The 21,548-nt window shown below is 40.5% G+C and overlaps 2 protein-coding genes across 2 annotated transcripts; both read left to right on the plus strand.

The window, feature by feature from the left end:
- Positions 1 to 2,359: 2,359 nt before the first annotated feature.
- Positions 2,360 to 7,217, plus strand: LOC146972656 (dynactin subunit 3-like). Its single transcript, XM_085802121.1, has 6 exons — positions 2,360 to 2,402; positions 3,748 to 3,834; positions 3,950 to 4,033; positions 5,170 to 5,228; positions 5,318 to 5,377; positions 7,131 to 7,217. Exons 1-6 carry the CDS (start codon positions 2,360 to 2,362, stop codon positions 7,215 to 7,217), a joined length of 420 nt encoding a protein of 139 aa, XP_085658247.1.
- Positions 7,218 to 15,489: 8,272 nt separating this feature from the next.
- LOC146972657 (dynactin subunit 3-like) lies at positions 15,490 to 17,870 on the plus strand. The gene is made up of 6 exons (XM_085802129.1): positions 15,490 to 15,570; positions 15,809 to 15,895; positions 16,010 to 16,093; positions 16,479 to 16,537; positions 16,627 to 16,686; positions 17,784 to 17,870. Exons 1-6 carry the CDS (start codon positions 15,528 to 15,530, stop codon positions 17,868 to 17,870), a joined length of 420 nt encoding a protein of 139 aa, XP_085658255.1. The 5' UTR covers positions 15,490 to 15,527.
- The last annotated feature ends 3,678 nt before the right edge of the window (positions 17,871 to 21,548 follow it).

Here is a 21,548-nt window from a genome sequence, read left to right on the forward strand (position 1 = left end):
AGCTGCTAAACTGTTGTTGTTTTTTCCTCCTCTCCTTTGGTGAGGGGAGGGGGGAGGAGGGAGGGAGGGACGAGACAACCGCATAAGTGATGATGATTGGTTGAGGCAGAGTAAGGTTTCATGCTAAGCCAATCAGAGGCAGTGTTCAGTTTGTACACAAACCACACACGCACGCAGTTTTAGCCTCACACACACGGACTAGCAGAGGAAGCTGCCGAGATCGGAGGGAAAGTGGAAACAGACACTACTTTAATCTCCCTGAGGTAAAAGACAAGAACATGTGAGGTGTAGCTACATTATGTCCCGGAGCGAAGTGTTTGTCCTGAGCTTCTGCTCACCTGACTCTGTGCAGCTTCTTCATTAAATCCAAACAGTCCGACACAGCGACGCACTGCTCCTTTAGACTCTAAAGTCTCTGTAGCTCATCAGCTGGAACTCTTCCAGAGCAGCTACAGCAGCGTTGTGACCTCAACCATGGTTGGTGAGAGCAGAAATGTTGTTGTTGTAGTGAAAATGGGCGGGCTCGTGAAGACGCGAATTTACACAAAGTCAAAACGAGCGATAAATCGCATTTCTCGCGTATCTCGCGTTTGGTCGCGCGTATAAACTCGAGCGAAAAAAAAGCGTTCCTCGTGTTTGGTGGGAAGCCCCTTGTGGGTCTTCCCACCAAACACGATGAAAAGGACGAAGACGCGAAGGTCCCGTCGCCATAAAAGAATCGGGTGTATTGCGTCGCAAAAAAAAAAAGTCGCGTCTACCGCGTCTCGCGCCTAATCGCGTCTCGCGCCTAATCGCGTCTTTGCGTCACGGCCTTTTACACCGCGGACGTAACGAATAAACGGTGACGGTGTGAACGAACAACACAGAACAGGACCAGACGTGGCGTTGTTTCCTCTTTTCACCGACAGCTCCACTCTCCCTTACTTACACTAACTACTGTTATTGTTGAGGCCAGATAATTGTGGGATTTGTAGTTTTTGACCAATCGTGTGCTCTTTCTTTTTGTGATTTTTCCGGTTCACACATGTTTGTTTTTTTTAGGGGCAAATGCGAGTGAAATGCTCGCCCATGGTGGGCATAAGAAAATGTAAGACCTGTCTAAAATTATTTAAGACTTGAACACAATAATTCAACAAATTTAAGACATTTTAAGACCTAAAATTTAGATTTTCACATTTTAGACTTTTTAAGACCCCGCGCGCATACCATTTCATATAAAAGTTTAAGTGCATACATATTTTATGATTCTGTGTATTATATATTTAAGACCATCTTAGAATTTTCTAATAAATTTAATACTTTTTAAGGCCTTAATTTTAGATACATGAATTTAAGACTTTTTAAGGATCCGCAGATACCCTGTTGTGCGCTCGCAGCAGGACAGATAATCAGATGGATAATCGGTAAAGTTAATAATTTCACTTAATGTGGCCATGAATAAATTAATTTCGATGTTTCGCCTGTTATTAAACGCAAATCTTGAATAGGTCTCCGCTGTTTTCACATTTAAAAAGGTCTTTGTTGTCTTTGTACAGAGACAATATGAGATTTGCTTGTAGCCACAGCACTTAAAAAACCCACTGTAACCTATTTTCATAGGCACACCAGCCTCGCTTTCAATAAAACACACACTCGCGTTCCATAATTGCGATCAGTGAAATATATGAAAACAATAAAATACAATTTAAAAATGAGAGAAAAAAAATCCAAATTCTTCGACATATTTAAACTTAAAAAAAAGAAAGAAAAAGTAACGCAATAGTTACTTTCCCTGGTAACTAGTTACTATTATAGTGAAGTAGTGGAGTTACTAACTCAGTTACTTTTTGGGAGAAGTAATTAGTAACTATAACTAATTACTTTTTAAAAGTAACGTTCCCAACACTGCTCATTGTCCTTCTTAAGTAGTGTTTTTATGTTTCTACAAAATGAATAAAGGTTTCATACTTAAAAAACATCTTAATTCCAGTTGTACTCATAATGAGATTATTACAGATGTGTAAGTTTGTAGAATGAAATGTTTGCCTTGTTGTCCTGCATACACATGGCTCCAGACTAACCTTTTTTTACTAGGAGCATTGTGGCCCCTAATTTAAAATTTAAGGGGTGCACACTGTAAATGGACTTGCAAAGCAAATATTCACATTTCCTCTACATTTATGATCCTCAGAGTCCAGATTCTGAGTGCTAAGGCCCCCGATTTAGGGGCAGTCTGAAGCCCTGATACAGCAAATTCATGTTACACAGTATAAAATAAATATGAATGACCTTTCTGTATCACTACTATAAAATCTACTCATTGTCCTCTGTCCTGCAGTGTGCAGAGCCGCTGACCAGGATTCAGGCAGGCCTCACCAACATGGCCAACAAGAGGGAGCGAGTAAAGATCCTGCACAAGAAAAGTGAGTTGCATGTTGTTTTGTTTCTGCCCAGACAACCTGGATCATCGGCTCAGTGTAACTATGTATTGTATTTATTGATGAAGTTACACCAAAAAATTGCTATAGTCATAGCAGTAGGTTTGTTACCTTTAAAGGGATAGTTCAACATTTTGGCAAATTGGCCCATTGCCATAATCGCTATAGTCATAGCAGTAGGTTCATTACCTTTAATTGTAGGTGTAAGCTATTTTCAGTACGGCGGAGCGCAGCAGCTGGCTGCTCAGAGCTACGCTATGGAGGCTAAGGGAATTTCTTGGTTTCCCTCATTAAACTCATCAAATTCAACATCCCAAAACTCCACAGCGCTTTTGTAGACAAGTTGTGACCTGCACAACCACCACGCTATGAGATAATGACGGAACGATACGAAACGGAGCCGTTTTCGAGGTAAATACAGGGTAAATACGGAGACTGCTTGCTGAAAAACTGTCCCTGAACGCAACGCGCATCAGCGGTTTTGTATGAATTTTCCTCGAAATCGGCTCCGTTTCGTATCGTTCCGTCATTATCTCATAGCGTGGTGGTTGTGCAGGTCACAACTTGTCTACAAAAGCGCTGTGGAGTTTTGGGATTTTGTATTTGATGAGTTTAATGAGGGAAACCAAGAAATTCCCTTAGCCTCCATAGCGTAGCTCTGAGCAGCCAGCTGCTGCGCTCCGCTGTTCTAAAAATAGCTTACACCTACAATTAAAGGTAATGAACCTACTGCTATGACTATAGCAATTATGGCAATGGGCCAATTTGCCAAAATGTTGAACTATCCCTTTAATTGTCGGTGTAAGCTACTTTTAGAACGGCGGAGCAGAGCCGCGAGCTGCAGAGGCTGATGGGATTTCTTGGTTTCCCTCATCAAATACACAATCCAACAACTCCACAACGCTCTGGTGGACAAGTTGTGACCTGCACATTCACCACGCTATGAGATAATAACACAACGTTACCAGACAGAGTTGTTTTAGAGAGTGTGTGTGTAGGTCACAACTTGTCCGCCAGAGCGTTTTGGAGTTGTTGGATTGTGTATTTGATGAGGGAAACCAAGAAATCCCATCAACCTCTGCAGCTCGCGGCTCTGCTCCGCCGTTCTAAAAGTAGCTTACACCGACAATTAAAGGTAACGAACCTACTGCTATGACTATAGGGATTATGGCAATGGGCCAATTTGCCAAAATGTTGAACTATCCCTTTAAGGCTGCAAAGCAAAAGTGAAATTCAAAATGTCATGTCAGCCCAGGGATTTATTCTACTGTCAGAATTGAGTCCATGTTTTGGTGAGACTTTGATCTCAGTCGTTGTTTCTGTTCTGCAGTCGAGGACCTTCTGAAGTACCTGGACCCCCAGTTCACCGACCACATCACTGTGCCTGACGCTATGAAGCTGGAGTTCATCCTCGCCGGTAAGAAGCCGGAGGAACCTGAAACCTAATTTTTAGTCCTATAATTGTAAAAAATAAAGACATATCAAGCCATTTGAAGCTGATTCAGTCCTTGATGTGGTGTTTGTTCCCACAGAGGAGGACTTCCTGCTCTCCCAGGCTGCTCTGCTGGAGCAGGTGAGCAGCATGCAGCCGCTGTTGGACAGCAACTACATCAGAGGTTAGTGTCACCTGGCAGCAGGATGCTGAGCGAATCAAAGACAAAGGAACATCTGCTCTGTGATTTTAGAGAGGAGATGATTCACTCAGGTGTCGACTAAAGTCAGACAGACAGGTTTATTATTCACAAAGGGCTTGAGAAAGCTTCAGATCCCCACTCAGTACGTTTACATGCAGAGCTTAATCGAGCTATGCTCAAAATTCGATTTTGGCGTCAAGTCAGACTTCTGTCCTTGTCTCAATATACATGCAACTGAGAAAACCGAATAACTGACGGGGTCCGCCCCCTCATGCGCCGTCACCCGTTGCTTCAGCGGGTTAATGCGCCCCCTGTCCTGTTGACTTCTCTGTCACCTCGTAAAAAACTGAATATAAACAACTTAGTAGCTTAATAATAAATTCTCAACTGCAGTTCCCGACCAGACGCGCCAGTCTGGGCTGGATGCGCGGAGAATAGGATACGGGCTTCCTTTTTTCCTCTCTCTCTCTCTCTCTCTCTCTCTCTCTCTCTCTCTCTCTCTCTCTCTCTCTCTCTCTCTCTCTTTTTTTAATAAAACACTCTTGCTGGTCGCGCTGTGTGAAATGCATTGAATCGGCGCTGATGTTGGGTTTTTTTCTTTACTTTGCCGGTTTTGGCTGGCTTCTCTGCTCCACTTTGTGCCGTCTCTACTGTTGTGGAGCATGCGCACATGTATTGTCCAGTTATACTCTGACTAAGGTGTATACATGACGGAGAAAATCGAATTCCAATCGCATTATCTGGGTGTCTTAATCGGAGTTCTCAACTCCGATTTCAGTCCGACTAAGGTGTTTACATGCACTTCAGTTGTCCAGTTATAGTCGGATTAAGGCAATAATTCGGTTTTTTCAAGTGTCATGTAAACGTACTGAATGTCTGAAAGGTGAATTTCTGTAGAAGTGTTTTTGTGTCTTCATGTAACTATGATGCCGTTAACAACATTTCTCTGCATCCATGTTTAGCACTTACTGTATACTTTAGCGGGAAAACCAATGTAATTCCTGGTGTTTGTATTCAGTCATGTGGTGTTTTGTGTTGTTGTGTAGCTGCTGGATGAATAAAGTGGACACACCACCGTTAGGTACTTGATGTGTGTGATGTGTTTCTGTCGTTCACAGACGTACCAGAACACGCCACCAAGTTGCAGCGGCTGTCACAGATCCACATCAAAGAGCAGGTGACCGCCATCTTCTTCTCCTCCTCTCTCTTTACCTCTACACATCCTCCTCTCTTTCTTTTACATTTACTGTTTTGTGTTTTCTCCAGGACCAAACTGAGGCTCAGTCTCTGGAAGTGAAGAAGCTTTTTGAGGAATACAACAAAATGGTACAAACTTGTTGTTGTTCTCTCTGTAGGGTTTAAACAATTAGAAAAAAATAAGAGCCCACTTCAAGATGATGAGTTTCTCTGGTTTTTACTATTTATAGGTATGTGTTTGAGTGAAATAAACATTTATTGTGTTAATATAGAAACTACTAACAACATTTCCCCCAAAATTGAAATAAAAATATTGTTATTTAGAGCTTTTATTGGCAGAAAATTACGTCTTTTCAAACCTTGAATATGAATGATGAAAAGAAAACTTATTCATATTCATTCCTGAACAACACAACAAGAATATTTTAACTTAGGAAGAGTTTATAAATCAATTTCAGTGGAATAATGTCAATGTTTAATCCCAGCAGTGGTTTTTATGGTCAGTGGCGCCGCCAGGATTCAATTTCAATGTACGCACAGAAACGGCAAATAGGCTGCAACAATTTTTTTTTCGGGGGGGGGGGAGGGTCGCTGTGCCCATCATGCCACGTAGCAATGGGACTTGTCATAATATACTGCACAACTGAAAATATTGTTGCGACCCCGCAGTAATGTTGTTGTGATGTTTAAGTTGTGTGATTCCTGACTGACTGTGAATGTGTACGGGCAGGTAGGGTATGGTTGGATGAGAAGCTGAGGGGCCGGGGTGAGTGTGAGGAAGACAGTGTGTGTAGGTGAGTGAGGAGGAGCAGAGGAAAAAGTGAGAGAGCTGTCAGATAAGTTTGTGTTATGTTGTTGTAGTTACGTCGGGTCGGACGCTACAATATCAATAACAACATGTGCTTAACATAGACGTCGGACGCGAAATAGCCGCGGAGCGGAGCCAGTTTCCTTTCGGTGCCGTTAACCGACTGTGCCAGATGCGCCAGAGCGCGCACCTCTGTGCCAGGCTCGCGCTCTGCAGCGGTTTGTGTTGATTCATCTTAACAGAGCGCGTGAGAGATTAACACACACAGGCTACACACATACGGGTTACACATACCCACAGACACACAGCTGATGGGCCGAGGCTCCCCCAGTGGGGGCTCAACCTGGAATCGGCACTTATGAGTCCATAATCGCGGTGCAGACGAGTGAGTTTGGAGCTAGAGAGGAGAGACCTTCATTATCGCTGCTCTGCTGCGTGTTTGTGATCGTGGGTTTGGATCTCTCTTTTTTTTTTTTAAATGCCTGGAAAAGGCTCAACTGTCTTTTTGACATTTCTATACTGGACCGGGCGTAATCATCACATAGCGGTAGTGTAATAGGCGCCAGAAATCAAAAAGAGACAGATGACATGATGTAAACGACAATCACTGGCTTTTACGTTAGGCTTCCACTGATTGGTTTAACAATCAATGAACTCAGCACGTTTAGCCTGTTACAAACAACAAGCGTCTTTATCACACCCGCTCAAAATAAACAAAATTGCTTCTTTTTTTTTCCACCTATGAAAAAAATTGTACGCACAGTGCGTACAGGATTCCGGCTGGCGGCGCCACTGTTTATGGTGGTCACCTCATCAGTGTCTCATTAAGACAAAAGAGTTGTGTTTGTGTTGGTATTGTTAGAGATGCTTTTTAAGAAACATTTGGGAAAGTAGTCTCTTAATTTTTTCTGAGGCTATATAATCATGTTTGAATAATCGATGGCTTGTGTCTGCTCTGAAACTGAACGCATAAATCAGATGTAAATGTCGACACTGACCAAATCTCTGTGAGTTGAGCTGCTCGAGGAAAGAAGCTCCACCCACTGAACTGACCTGTAAACATGTGATTGGCAGATGTTCCTGCTGTCCAAGCAGTTCACCCAGTGGGACGAGACCCTGAGGAAGCTGGAGGAGGCCAAAGGCATCCGGCCGGTGGAGTAGAGACTGTTGGACCTGCAGCTTCATCCTGACACTAAAGGAATCCAACATTTCACTGCTTTTGTTTGTTCACCACCTGTTTCAACCCAGGGAAATGATGTCATCTTAAAACGGTTGATTCAAACGAAACATCAGCTTGTTCCAAAATAAATTCTACTGTCATGGGCTATATGCAGCCATATTTGTGTATGGGTATCCCAGCTATCTTTATGCTATATAGGGATATTCTGAACACCAATCTTAAATCCAGTTGAGTCATTACACAGCCTTTATTTACAATAACTTTAAAAAATCATGTTTCATAGCAACTTTGAGGACATTTCCAGACTTTATCTTCAAAAAAAGCACAATTTTGCTTGTGTCCATTTAATATATTGGGCTAAAAGTGTATTTATTTGTATCTTATCACCAAATGCTTGGCATACTAGTTTCTCCTTTTAATTTTGAATCCATACATACCTCATATGTTAAAATTGGATAATCTAATCAAAAGTTGTAGCAGTTTACATATTTTACGGCGCCCCCTACAGGCCATTTTTTATCTGTGTGTTTGACACTATAGACTCAATTTGCTCTATAGACCCTAAACTTCAACTCGGAAGTGAAAACCAAACTTATACACCAATTTGAAATGACTGAGCCTTAAACGACGCCACTAATTTGAATGGCTGGTCCAGATCCCTAGATTTAAATGTGCTTTTTATCTAAAACAAATGTTCACTTCATGTTCTTCTCAGAGTCATTTATGTGTTTAAGTCACCAACCCCTACAGGGGTTTGGTGACTCACCTTTTTCACTCCTGAGTTTGCAGGCATGCAGTATGCATATATTCATTGGTGGCCCTTGGTCAGCCTTCTGGTCATTTCAACAATTAAAACTGATAATTTTTCATTGTCCTCAATGGTAAACAGAATCATTTATTGAATATCACCGGGTGTTGGGGGGGGGGCCCAACTGCATTGAACCAGCTTGGGGGGAGGGGGGGGGGGCAGCTTGGAATAGGTTGAGAATCCCTGGTCTACTATGATGAGGCTGTGGCGTGTACGTGCATGTGAGAGAGCGCACCGGAGAACCACAGGGCAACAGAACTGTGGCATCACTATCACAAATCGGTCAGCGAGAAAGAGAACAGGAACACAGAATACGTCCAGACTCCCGGTACCCCCCGGTGCGCCGTCAAAAGTCCTGGTATGCTGGGGGCAAAAATCTAGTAGTTTCAGTACTCCGTACTGGTGCGTACCGACCCACTGAAAGCAGTGAATTTGAACAGAAGATGAAGATTTCTCATTCTCTTCCATGTTCTTCCACAGGTTGTCAAGCTGCTTAAGAATCAAACCAGCAGTTGTTCCTCCCTGAAAACAAAGCAAATTAGATGCAGTTAAATATGGATTAACTTGATAATATGTATCTTCATTTTGCAGAAATACTTATAAAAGATCAGTTTTGCATAATTTTAATTTTGTTTTTCTTTTATACTGGCATGAATTAAATGTTTACTTTGAAGATTTCTGTTTTATTTATTTTTGATGTGGACCAGTCGGTCACAGTGTTGAATGTGTCACATACCTGCATTGAAACCTTATATCCATAGCGCACGTGAGTAGCAAGGTGTTCGCAGTTATTTGTTCTGAGTTTATATATTCCACAGTTTCTTGTGTCGTTCCAACAGTAGATGCGTTCTTTTATCTGAGCATGATGTTCTGGTGTGCCCAAGTTTCCTTTGTAATATTGATCCAAGAAATTGTCTTTGCTTCTTACACCTTTCTGCTTTGCAAGGACACCAAACCCACAGTCTCCAGTGGCATCATTTGGACCTTAATCATGGAAATAGGGTAAATAAACTCAGTGAGAAAGTAATAAGCAAAAAGTAACAGGAATATGAGATGTTCATGAAAGACATCAACATCATCAGACTTCAGATTATCAGTCAACTGAGAGCAGGTTAATCAATGACTATTAAAGGGATAGTTCAACATTTAGTCAGATCCTCCTCTCACCATAATCCCCATAGCAGTATAGGTTCATCACCTTTAATTATCGGTGCATGTTGTTTTGAGGTCCACGGGGCAGAGACGCTAATCAAACTCATCAAATACACAATCCAACAACTCCAAAACGCTCTGGTGGACAAGTTGGGACCTGCACATTCACCACGCTATGAGATAATCATGTATAATTATTAGGGCTGTCATAGTTGACGCATTAATGGCGATGAGATTAATTAAAAAAAAATAACGCGTTAAATTATTTGAATCGCTGTTAATTGCGGCCCATTTTGTCCTCTGCTGGACTGGAGTGTGAGACCTCCGGTCCAGCAGGTGGTGGTAAGGCACCTTCAGGTTGGTTGCCAACCACCAGCCCCGAGATGAAGAAGAAGAATGAGAGTGGATGTACCAGAGCTCTGAGCAGTGTTGCCGACTTTCTTGCTATATCTGGCGACTTTCCAAACCCTCAGCTTTGGTTTCAAATGCTGCGTTAGCTAACGTTACCTTAGCTCGCCGTCATGCCCTGTCCTGAGGCAGATGATGTGTGGCCAAAATCTGACACCTTGCTTTTCATTCAACCAAACTGTAGTAACGCGCCACTTTACATTCTCAGTAACGGGCCCCCGCCCCCGTCCTAAAGCACTCACCGGTGGTTAGCCTCTAAAACAACTCTGTCTCTAATGCATGATTATCTCATAGTGTGGTGAATGTGCAGGTCACAACTTGTCCACCACAGCGTTTTGGAGTTGTTGGATTGTGTATTTGAGTTTGATGAGGGACACAACGGTAGCCTACAGGTCCCCCTGTACCGTTGTGTTCACTGAGCAGCTCACGTCTCTGCCCCGCAGATCTCAAAACAACATTCACCGATAATTAAAGGTAACAAACCTACTGCTGACTATATAGGAGAATATGACTAAATGTTGAGCTATCTATTTGATTGATTGATTGATTGATTGAAATGTTTATTTCGAATATGAAAATAATAATAAAAAAAAGAGAGAATAAGACAAAACATTTAAACATGAAATATAGAATACATATTCGAAAAGGAGTGAGAAGAAGTAAAACTTATAAACTCCCACCCCCTCTCCTTATATATGACTAACTAATATCCTTGTCTAAACATATCTTATGTTACGAAATCATGAATATAATTTATTTATAATTTACTTTACGTTTTTATTTTTTTTACTTTACGTTTTTATTTAATTTACGTTTACTTATAATTTACTTATACACACAAATTATACATACATACTAATTATACAACAATATTTAACAATGACGTCTGCAAGTATGTGATACGTGTACCTGTGCGATGAAAAATATCCTGTCCTTCCTCTTTGCCAGGAAACTCCACATCACCCACATAAATAGCATAGTGCTTGAAGGTGAACACTGTGTATCGATACTTCCTTTTAAACGAGATTAAATCTCCAAACTTGTACTGTGGAAAAAGCAGAGATCAATTCTACAACTACACAATAATTGCAGAAAAGCACAATTAAAGTATTTTAATTAATTGATTATTAAATCACAATGTGCTGACTAATAACTAGGTTATTATAAACTGATGGTTAACAGGTTGTTGTTTAAACAGTAACTATATGGAAGGAACTTACTTCCTCATTAACCTCTGTGAGCACTAGCTGAAGGGCCAGTGCAAACAAGACCAGGTTCCTCATGGTGGCAACAGTGGAGAACTGACAGAGGAGAACATAAAAATCAGTCAAATAATCAGAGTAGGCTCACAGAAAGAGGACTCAAGAGCACAACTCACGCAGGATGTAAGAAAAGGACCTTTATTACAGTCCAGGAGTCCACAAAATCCAGGCATAGGTGTCCGAGAAGCAGAAGGCAGACAGGGCAAAAGAGTAATCAGGCAGGATCGAAACAAACAAAAGGCTGGAACGCTTGACAGGAAGGATGAAGACAAACTCACAGCTGATCAAGGACAAGGGGAGGATCATGAGACACAGGTGCAACACATTTAGGGCAGGGCAGGTGCTGGTTCCAAGTGGGAGGAGGTTAATGACAGCAGCTTACAGGAAGGCAGAGTTGGATGGTCCATCCCTGGCCCCTAGGGGAGAGTGGGGTAATGTGAGACACCCCTTGTATCTAGAAAACGAAACACATTTATGGTCATGTGACCATTATGTTTTCAAGCCCCTTCCATTTCCCCATGGCCATGAAGGAGAGGACCTCATGATGCTGTGGAAGCATGTTTTTTTCACAAAAATATGATTTTGGCATGTAAAAGTAAATGTTCTTGCTGTCAACTTAATCAACTGTTGTGCCAAAGCAAATTGATTCACGTAAAAAAACTTATATGATACATGATGATGAACTACCAACATATAAAACCATGTGATGATGCTGGCTGAAAATTAGCCTGAATTTCTAAGAGAGGTCGTTTTTTCTAAAATAGGGGTGTTGGGGTAAAGTGAGACAAATGCTGCGGGGTAAAGTGAGACCATGGATGTATTATAATAAATCCATGAGTGAGACTGTGAGCACCACACACAAAGATTTACACTAGAATCTCGTCCCCCAAGCCAGAAATCTCACGTGATCAAGCATGATCTGTAGCCACACTGCTTTGTTATGATGTGTGTTCTTCAGTCAGCTCACTTAATATTGGTTACATTCAATTTTAGTCACATTCCACGTTGTCGGCTCCCCCCACATAAAAGAGGACTTTTGATCAAAATGGTCACAATTGTCGGGTCCTACAATCTGACCCCCAGACTATCTAACTGATTCTATCTGTCATTTGAATGTTAATTAAAACATTCTGTGTTGTATTTGATTTTGTTCTTGAGTCACTTTGTGTTTAGAAAAAATGTGCTTAACTGACCAATCCCCATGATTCTGTTACTAGTCCGACATTAGTTTTGGGATGTGTGGTTGTCAAGCTAGCTGTCACTGTTACAACATGTGTTGTTATGGTAGTTTCAGAGTGGAAAAAGTAAGTGGATCAGTTTACCCCATTGATTTTTCTAGTTTGTCTCAGTTTACCCCTGTGCTGGGGTAAAGTGAGACACGAGACCACTTTTTTTAAAACAATCATATTTTCACTGTCCTTCATTACATTCTGATTATTTCCATTGCTAGGAAACATCCTGAATTAATAGGAAATGTGTAAATTTTACTGATAAATCATTTTAGCTCGCTTAGAGGGGAGCAAATGTAAAAAGTGTCTCACTTTACCCCACTCTCCCCAATGAGGTCTAGCTCTGCCCACGAGGCAACGACCAGGCTAAGAGACTCAAGTGCAGAGATCAGACCAAAGACCACAACAATCCAAAACCACATGCAACAGTAATCAACAGGGCAAAGCAGGCGTGGAACCAGGGAACCTTGACAATCTGGCAACAGGTGTGGCTGAAAATCTGGCAGGAAACTTGTCAGGAAGTGGTCATGAAACAAGGTGAACAAAATGAAAAAGGAAGTGAAGTGAGTCCAGAAAATGTCCATAACAGTGATATGAAACCAACCAGACCCAGACTCAGTCCCTTTTACAGTAAGTGAAGAAGCTTTTTGAGGAATACACAACAAAATGGTACACATCTGTTACCACAAATCAAAAATATTACACACAAAATCATTTTTGCTGTGGCACGTGGTGATTTGGTTTGTAGTATTTTTTTTGTGGTTTGAGTTGCACTAAGTTTTAGTCCTGTTCCTGTTTTGTTTATTTTTCTCGAAATTATTGTGGTATAACTGACACTCAGGTTGTGAAGAGATATATGTGCTCCTTTTAACTCTAGTAAATTATTGTTCAATAAAAACAATTGGTATTTTTGGAAGTCTGTGCCTCATTGTCAGTGATGGGAATAACGGCGTTAAAATAGGCTAAACGGCGTTACTAACGGCGTTATCTTTTTCAGTAACGAGTAATCTAACTAATTACTATTTCCACCGTTACAGCGCCGTTACCGTTACCGACAATTAAATGAGGCGCGTTACAAACTACTCAGTGAAGCCGTTGTCCTCCGACTTGGCTCATCTCAGACACAGAAGCTGCTAAACTGTTGTTGTTTTTTCCTCCTCTCCTTTGGTGAGGGGAGGGGGGAGGAGGGAGGGAGGGACGAGACAACCGCATAAGTGATGATGATTGGTTGAGGCAGAGTAAGGTTTCATGCTAAGCCAATCAGAGGCAGTGTTCAGTTTGTACACAAACCACACACGCACGCAGTTTAGCCTCACACACACGGACTAGCAGAGGGAAGCTGCCGAGATCGGAGGGAAAGTGGAAACAGACACTACTTTAATCTCTCTGAGGTAAAAGACAAGAACATGTGAGGTGTAGCTACATTATGTCCCGGAGCGAAGTGTTTGTCCTGAGCTTCTGCTCACCTGACTCTGTGCAGCTTCTTCATTAAATCCAAACAGTCCGACACAGCGACGCACTGCTCCTTTAGACTCTAAAGTCTCTGTAGCTCATCAGCTGGAACTCTTCCAGAGCAGCTACAGCAGCGTTGTGACCTCAACCATGGTTGGTGAGAGCAGAAATGTTGTTGTTGTAGTGAAAATGGGCGGGCTCGTGAAGACGCGAATTTACACAAAGTCAAAACGAGCGATAAATCGCATTTCTCGCGTATCTCGCGTTTGGTCGCGCGTATAAACTCGAGCGAAAAAAAAGCGTTCCTCGTGTTTGGTGGGAAGCCCCTTGTGGGTCTTCCCACCAAACACGATGAAAAGGACGAAGACGCGAAGGTCCCGTCGCCATAAAAGAATCGGGTGTATTGCGTCGCAAAAAAAAAAAGTCGCGTCTACCGCGTCTCGCGCCTAATCGCGTCTTTGCGTCACGGCCTTTTACACCGCGGACGTAACGAATAAACGGTGACGGTGTGAACGAACAACACAGAACAGGACCAGACGTGGCGTTGTTTCCTCTTTTCACCTACAGCTCCACTCTCACTTACTTACACTAACTACTGTTATTGTTGAGGCCAGATAATTGTGGGATTTGTAGTTTTTGACCAATCGTGTGCTCTTTCTTTTTGTGATTTTTCCGGTTCACACATGTTTGTTTTTTTTAGGGGCAAATGCGAGTGAAATGCTCGCCCATGGTGGGCATAAGAAAATGTAAGACCTGTCTAAAATTATTTAAGACTTGAACACAATAATTCAACAAATTTAAGACATTTTAAGACCTAAAATTTAGATTTTCACATTTTAGACTTTTTAAGACCCCGCGCGCATACCATTTCATATAAAAGTTTAAGTGCATACATATTTTATGATTCTGTGTATTATATATTTAAGACCATCTTAGAATTTTCTAATAAATTTAATACTTTTTAAGGATCCGCAGATACCCTGTTGTGCGCTCGCAGCAGGACAGATAATCAGATGGATAATCGGTAAAGTTAATAATTTCACTTAATGTGGCCATGAATAAATTAATTTCGATGTTTCGCCTGTTATTAAACGCAAATCTTGAATAGGTCTCCGCTGTTTTCACATTTAAAAAGGTCTTTGTTGTCTTTGTACAGAGACAATATGAGATTTGCTTGTAGCCACAGCACTTAAAAAACCCACTGTAACCTATTTTCATAGGCACACCAGCCTCGCTTTCAATAAAACACACACTCGCATTCCATAATTGCGATCAGTGAAATATATGAAAACAATAAAATACAATTTAAAAATGAGAGAAAAAAAATCCAAATTCTTCGACATATTTAAACTTAAAAAAAAGAAAGAAAAAGTAACGCAATAGTTACTTTCCCTGGTAACTAGTTACTATTATAGTGAAGTAGTGGAGTTACTAACTCAGTTACTTTTTGGGAGAAGTAATTAGTAACTATAACTAATTACTTTTTAAAAGTAACGTTCCCAACACTGCTCATTGTCCTTCTTAAGTAGTGTTTTTATGTTTCTACAAAATGAATAAAGGTTTCATACTTAAAAAACATCTTAATTCCAGTTGTACTCATAATGAGATTATTACAGATGTGTAAGTTTGTAGAATGAAATGTTTGCCTTGTTGTCCTGCATACACATGGCTCCAGACTAACCTTTTTTTACTAGGAGCATTGTGGCCCCTAATTTAAAATTTAAGGGGTGCACACTGTAAATGGACTTGCAAAGCAAATATTCACATTTCCTCTACATTTATGATCCTCAGAGTCCAGATTCTGAGTGCTAAGGCCCCCGATTTAGGGGCAGTCTGAAGCCCTGATACAGCAAATTCATGTTACACAGTATAAAATAAATATGAATGACCTTTCTGTATCACTACTATAAAATCTACTCATTGTCCTCTGTCCTGCAGTGTGCAGAGCCGCTGACCAGGATTCAGGCAGGCCTCACCAACATGGCCAACAAGAGGGAGCGAGTAAAGATCCTGCACAAGAAAAGTGAGTTGCATGTTGTTTTGTTTCTGCCCAGACAACCTGGATCATACTGTAGGCTCAATGTAACTATGTGTATTTATTGATGAACTTACCCCAAAAAAAGGAATACTACCTCATGATTATATAGTTGTTCACGTTTGAAATTAAAAATGTTGTTTTAGCACAGGGATTTATTCTATTGTCAGAATTTAGTCCATGTTTTGGTGAGACTTTGATCTCAGTCATTGTTGCTGTGCTGCAGTCGAGGACCTTCTGAAGTACCTGGACCCCCAGTTCACCGACCACATCACTGTGCCAGACGCTATGAAGCTGGAGTTCATCCTCGCCGGTAAGAAGCCGGAGGAACCTGAAACCTAATTTTTAGTCCTATAATTGTAAAAATAAAGACATAACGAGCCATTTGAAGCTGATTCAGTCCTCATTGTGGCGTTTGTTTCCACAGAGGAGGACTTCCTGCTCTCCCAGGCTGCTCTGCTGGAGCAGGTGAGCAGCATGCAGCCGCTGTTGGACAGCAACTACATCAGAGGTTAGTGTCACCTGGCAGCAGGATGCTGAGCGAATCAAAGACAAAGGAACATCTGCTCTGTGATTTTAGAGAGGAGATGATTCACTCAGGTGTCGACTAAAGTCAGACAGACAGGTTTATTATTCACAAAAGGCTTGAGAAAGCTTCAGATCCCCAATGTCTGAAAGATGAATTTCTGTATGTAACTATGATGCCGTTAACAACATTTCTTTGCATCCATGTTTAGCACTTACTGTATGCTTTAGCGGGAAAACCAATGTAATTCCTGGTGTTTGTAGTCAGTCATGTGGTGTTTTGTGTTGTTGTGTAGCTGCTGGATGAATAAAGTGGACGCACCACCATTGTTACGTACTTGATGTGTGTGATGTGTTTCTGTCGTTTACAGACGTACCAGAACACGCCACCAAGTTGCAGCGGCTGTCACAGATCCACATCAAAGAGCAGGTGACCGCCATCTTCTTCTCCTCCTCTCTCTTTACCTCTACACATCCTCCTCTCTTTCTTTTACATTTACTGTTTTGTGTTTTCTACAGGACCAAACTGAGGCTCAGTCTCTGGAAGTGAAGAAGCTTTTTGAGGAATACAACAAAATGGTACAAACTTGTTGTTGTTCTCTCTGTAGGGATAAAACAATTCTATACAGCTGTGGAAAAAAATTAAGAGCCCACTTCAAAATGATGAGTTTCTCTGGTTTTTACTATTTATAGGTATGTGTTTGAGTGAAATAAACATTTATTGTGTTATTATTATTAATAATAATAATTTTTATTATTATTAATAATAATAATAATAATTTTATTTATATAGAACTTTTCAAGCAAATGCACAAAGTGCTTTACAGATAAAACATCACAGAAAAAGAACAAAAACAGAAGAAAAACCCATGCAAACCTCCCTCCCTCTGAGGTCACATGACCCACAATCAATCAAAAATAGCCCATAGTCAACAGCAGTGCACCCACCAAAACAGTAAAAGCACAAATTCACAAAGGTACAATACAAATGATTTTATAAATAAGTAAAAATAAGTTTAAAAAAATGCTCTTGCAGTACAGATAAAATGTTAGAATAATTAAACAAGAACAGGAAATAGTTAAGAGTATGCCAACCTATAAAAGTGGGTTTTAAGACGTTGTTTAAAAACTGCAGTGGAGTCAGCTGATCTAACACTAAAAGGAAGGCTGTTCCAAAGCCGGGGGGCCAGAGCTAGTAGTAACTACTAACAACATTTCCCCCAAAACTGAAATAATAATATTGTTATTTAGAGCTTTTATTGGCAGAAAATTATGTCTTTTCAAACCTTGAATATGAATAATAAAAAGAAAACATATTCATATTCATTCCTAAACAACATAACAAGAATATTTTAATTTAGGAAGAGTTTATAAATCAATTTCAGTGGAATAATGTCAATGTTTAATCCCAGCAGTGGTTTTTATGGTGGTCACCTCATCAGTGTCTCATTAAGACGAATGAGTTGTGTTTGTGTTGGTATTGTTAGAGATGCTTTTTAAGAAACATTTGTGAAAGTAGTCTCTTTATTTTTGAATAATCAATAGCTCTTTTCTGCTCTGAAACTGAACTCGTAAATCAGATGTAAATGTCGTCACTGACCAAATCTCTGTGAGTCGAGCTGCACGAGGAAAGAAGCTCCGCCCACTGAACTGACCTGTAAACATGTGATTGGCAGATGTTCCTGCTGTCCAAGCAGTTCACCCAGTGGGACGAGACCCTGAGGAAGCTGGAGGAGGCCAAAGGCATCCGGCCGGTGGAGTAGAGACTGTTGGACCTGCACTCTGTGGTGGCAGCGTCAGACCTGCAGCTTCATCCTGACACTAAAGGAATCCAACATTTCACTGCTTTTGGTTTTTTCACCACCTGTTTCAACCCAGGGAAATGATGTCATCTTAAAACGGTTGATTCAAACGAAACATCTGCTTGTTCCAAAATAAATTCTACTGTCATGTGAATCGGATTTTAATATCATCCATATAAAAACAACAGTTCCTGCACCTGTGTTTATCCACCAGGTCTGAAACCTGGAACTTAAGCAGTGGTGGTCTACATACAGTATGTCAGTCGGTCTCATGTGAGTCCTGAGTCGCTCCCATCACATGTCGTGTGGCTCAGAGAAGCTGCTCTTTATTTATTTTCAGACAAAGGAGCTTTTTCTTCTTTTTTTTTTACGCTTGTAGATTGATTTTAATAATAATGCATTCCAGCTCCAACTCTCTACTTCACTCGTTCACACTCATCCTCTGCAAGACTTTAGTTTTTCCCTCTTGGCCTGAGGACTTGATTATACCTGTATTGTGTCATATGGAATGATAACAGTTCATATAATAAATATTACTGCTGAATTCATGGACTATTTCATTGTGTGATGTCTGTTATGTATCTATAAACGGCTTGAAGCCACAGATAATTCAGTGTTAAATGATGATGTCAGTACTAACATACACACATTGCACTGCTGACACATAACTGGCTGATGGGACAGTTTTATGAATAACTCATCTGTGTTTCTCATCAGTTCAGGTTTCACCATAAATCTCTATACAGCCGAGGTTACATCACTTTCTCATCCTGATCTTACCATCAGATATTATTGTAAATCACATATGACCATCTTTCCTTATCTTCAACACTAGTCATATTAACCAAAAACACGTTTTCTGATCATAATATCATGAGATCACATGATAAAAAAAAAAATCACAGGACACTCTTTAGCATTTATCAAATCACATTTTATGAAAAAAAGTTGAACAAATTGCAACAGAAGCAAACTCAACTGATTTTGTATCCTCAACATGTCCTGAGTGAGGAAAAGAAAGCCCCAAAGAATCCCATTAGAGGAAGTTTAGAAAAAGACCAGAATATATTCCATTTATACGCCTATTGATTATTTTTTCCTCACATGAATAGGATACAATTATTAACCCTTAGATATCACCATAAAAATTACTGAGTTGATTTCTTACATGAAGACAAACAAAAAATATGTTACAAGTTTTTTGAAATTCTTTGTTAACATGAACAATCAGGGCATAATCTAATTACGTATGGATAATCTAATTACGTATGGATAATTTGCATACATACAACACCAGATCTAAACATTGGGTATAGCAGGTGAAAATGTCTTGTTCAATCTTGTTGACATTACAGTTAGGCACATAGAGCACTGGAATAAGAGAGTAACAACACTTCCATTGAGTCCCTAAATAAACCTCATGCGCCCCGAGTGGCAAGATATGGGTATTGCAATAGTGCCCAGAAAACCCATTCACTCCAATAAATGTTTAAGGCCCACTTGCTTGTAAATTGATGAAAACGGCCGTGTTTTTGTTTTTAGGTGTCTTGGTCATATCAAATTATACTTATAATTTGTTTATTACAAAATGTAGATTGAAACATTAATGTAGATAGCAGGTTTTCCATTGAACCAATGCGTGTCATTACTCTCGAGTGCTCTCGGCACACAGTAGCTTAATGAACTAGGGTGCTTGAGTTACCATGTAAAATGAGAACTTAGTTCCCGCAGCAACTGGTTCAAATCCAGTCCACGTCCTTTGCTGCAAGTCCTTCCATCTCCCATCCCTCTTTCACAAATATCACAAATATCACCAGCCTCCCGGCAACAGTATCGGCAGGGCCTATCTACAGAACATTTTCTACATCTTCCGTGAAAAAAATTTGGCGCTAATTTGAGAGGTCATGTGTATTTTTGCCGTCTCCACTCCACTCCAGTTGTCTTCTATAAATGTGTAAATTAATTCGCAAAAGCACAAAAACTGCAGGTCTCTCAGTGAATCTGTCTGAACATAAGTGTTTTCTGTGGCGAGCTTTGGCAATATTATTTTGTATGAATAGATTATTTTTTCAGATGCATTTTATTCATGTTGGAGTTCATTTTCAATTCAGACCATACAAGTTTGCTTTTACCGCGCACTAGCCTACTGTTATGCATGCACGGCTGTCTGTGTGCTTGTGAAGCGCTATGTGAAGGGAACAATGTTGCGTTGGTCGAACCAAAAGCCGAAAAATCTATGTGTAGCGGACATAATTTATTTGTGATGTCCCGCCACGTGAACGTTTGCGAATTACTAGATAACCCACCACAAACAACAAAGCACAGACCAACAAAGCAAAGCAGATCAGCAGAGGCTTCATAGCAGAAGATGAACTCTCGTTGTTGCACTCTTCTCTATTTCTCTCATTCTCTTCCAGAGATGAAATCTTGTTGTTGTACTCTTCTCTACGTCTCTCATTCTCTTCCAGAGATGAACTCTTGTTGTTGTACTCTTCTCTACGTCTCTCATTCTCTTCCAGAGATGAAATCTTGTTGTTGCACTCTTCTCTATTTCTCTCATTCTCTTCTATGTCCTTCACCAGTTTGACAATTTCATCACACTCCAAATACCTTGACCCAAGCACATAGCAAAAACCTCCAGCAACTGTTCCTTGCTGTGAACAAAGCAAATTCGATGCAGTTAAATAAGGACAACTGAGTGAAATTGGCAACTTTTAGCTCCATTATAATTGTACTATTCATTTGTACTGATATAAATTAAAAGTTACATTTTTAAGACATCTGTTTTTCAATTCTGATGTGGACCAAGTGGTCACAGATGTATGGGTCACATACCTGCCGAGAAACTGGGTAGCCATAGCGCACATGAGTTGCAAGGTGTTCACAGTTTTTTTTTGCGGAGATTATAAGTTCCACAGTTTGTTTTGTTGTTCCAATAGCTGATGCGTTTTATCATCTGAGCATGATGAGCTGCTGTACCCATTTCTCCTGGGAAACATTTATCCAGGTAGTTGGCTTTGGCTCTTTTACCCTCTTGGTTTTCAAGGACACCAAACACACAGTCTTCAGTGGCCTTTTTTCTACGTGAGAAGAATGAGGCCTTTTTTCTACCTGCCATGATATGATATAAACTTTGTGAGAAACCTTCACCAGGGGGGAATTTTATCTAAAAGATATCAGTTTAAATGTACCTGTGCGGTGAAAAATGTCCTCTCCAGCCTGTTTGCCAGGTAAGTCCACATTGCCCACATAAACAGCAAAGTGCTTGTATGATGACAATATCCTTTTAAATGAAATGAGATCTCCAAACTGGTACTGTGAAAAAAAAATCAGAGATCAACTACACAATAATTACAGAAAAGCACAACTATCCAGTGATGGAAGGATTGAAATAAACTGAGCATTGTTGTAAAATAAACAGTTAATATATAAAAGGAACTTACTTCCTCATTAGCTTCTGTGAGTATGAGCACAAGGTGAAGGACCAGTGCAACCAAGACCAGGTTCCTCATGGTGGCAACAGTGGAGAGAGGAGAACATATAGTTTGTCAAATAATCGGTCAGAGAAGAGTCACAGAAAGAGGACTAGTAAAAAGCTGTAACGCTTGACACGAAGTGAAGATGAACTGGCGATTAATG

The sequence above is a fragment of the Trachurus japonicus genome, chromosome 16 (genome assembly GCF_045865225.1).
Source record: "Trachurus japonicus isolate A0001 chromosome 16, Traja_1.0".
Lineage (NCBI taxonomy): Eukaryota > Metazoa > Chordata > Actinopteri > Carangiformes > Carangidae > Trachurus > Trachurus japonicus.

Coding starts and splice junctions, on each gene's coding strand:
- LOC146972656 (XM_085802121.1), top strand. CDS start 2,360: ATGGCCAACAAGAGGGAGCGAGTAAAGATCCTGCACAAGAAAA. Junction 2,403..3,747: donor AAAGATCCTGCACAAGAAAA/GTGAGTTGCATG, acceptor TCTGTTCTGCAG/TCGAGGACCTTCTGAAGTAC. Junction 4,034..5,169: donor GGACAGCAACTACATCAGAG/GTTAGTGTCACC, acceptor TGTCGTTCACAG/ACGTACCAGAACACGCCACC.
- LOC146972657 (XM_085802129.1), top strand. CDS start 15,528: ATGGCCAACAAGAGGGAGCGAGTAAAGATCCTGCACAAGAAAA. Junction 15,896..16,009: donor GCTGGAGTTCATCCTCGCCG/GTAAGAAGCCGG, acceptor TTGTTTCCACAG/AGGAGGACTTCCTGCTCTCC. Junction 16,538..16,626: donor AGATCCACATCAAAGAGCAG/GTGACCGCCATC, acceptor TGTTTTCTACAG/GACCAAACTGAGGCTCAGTC.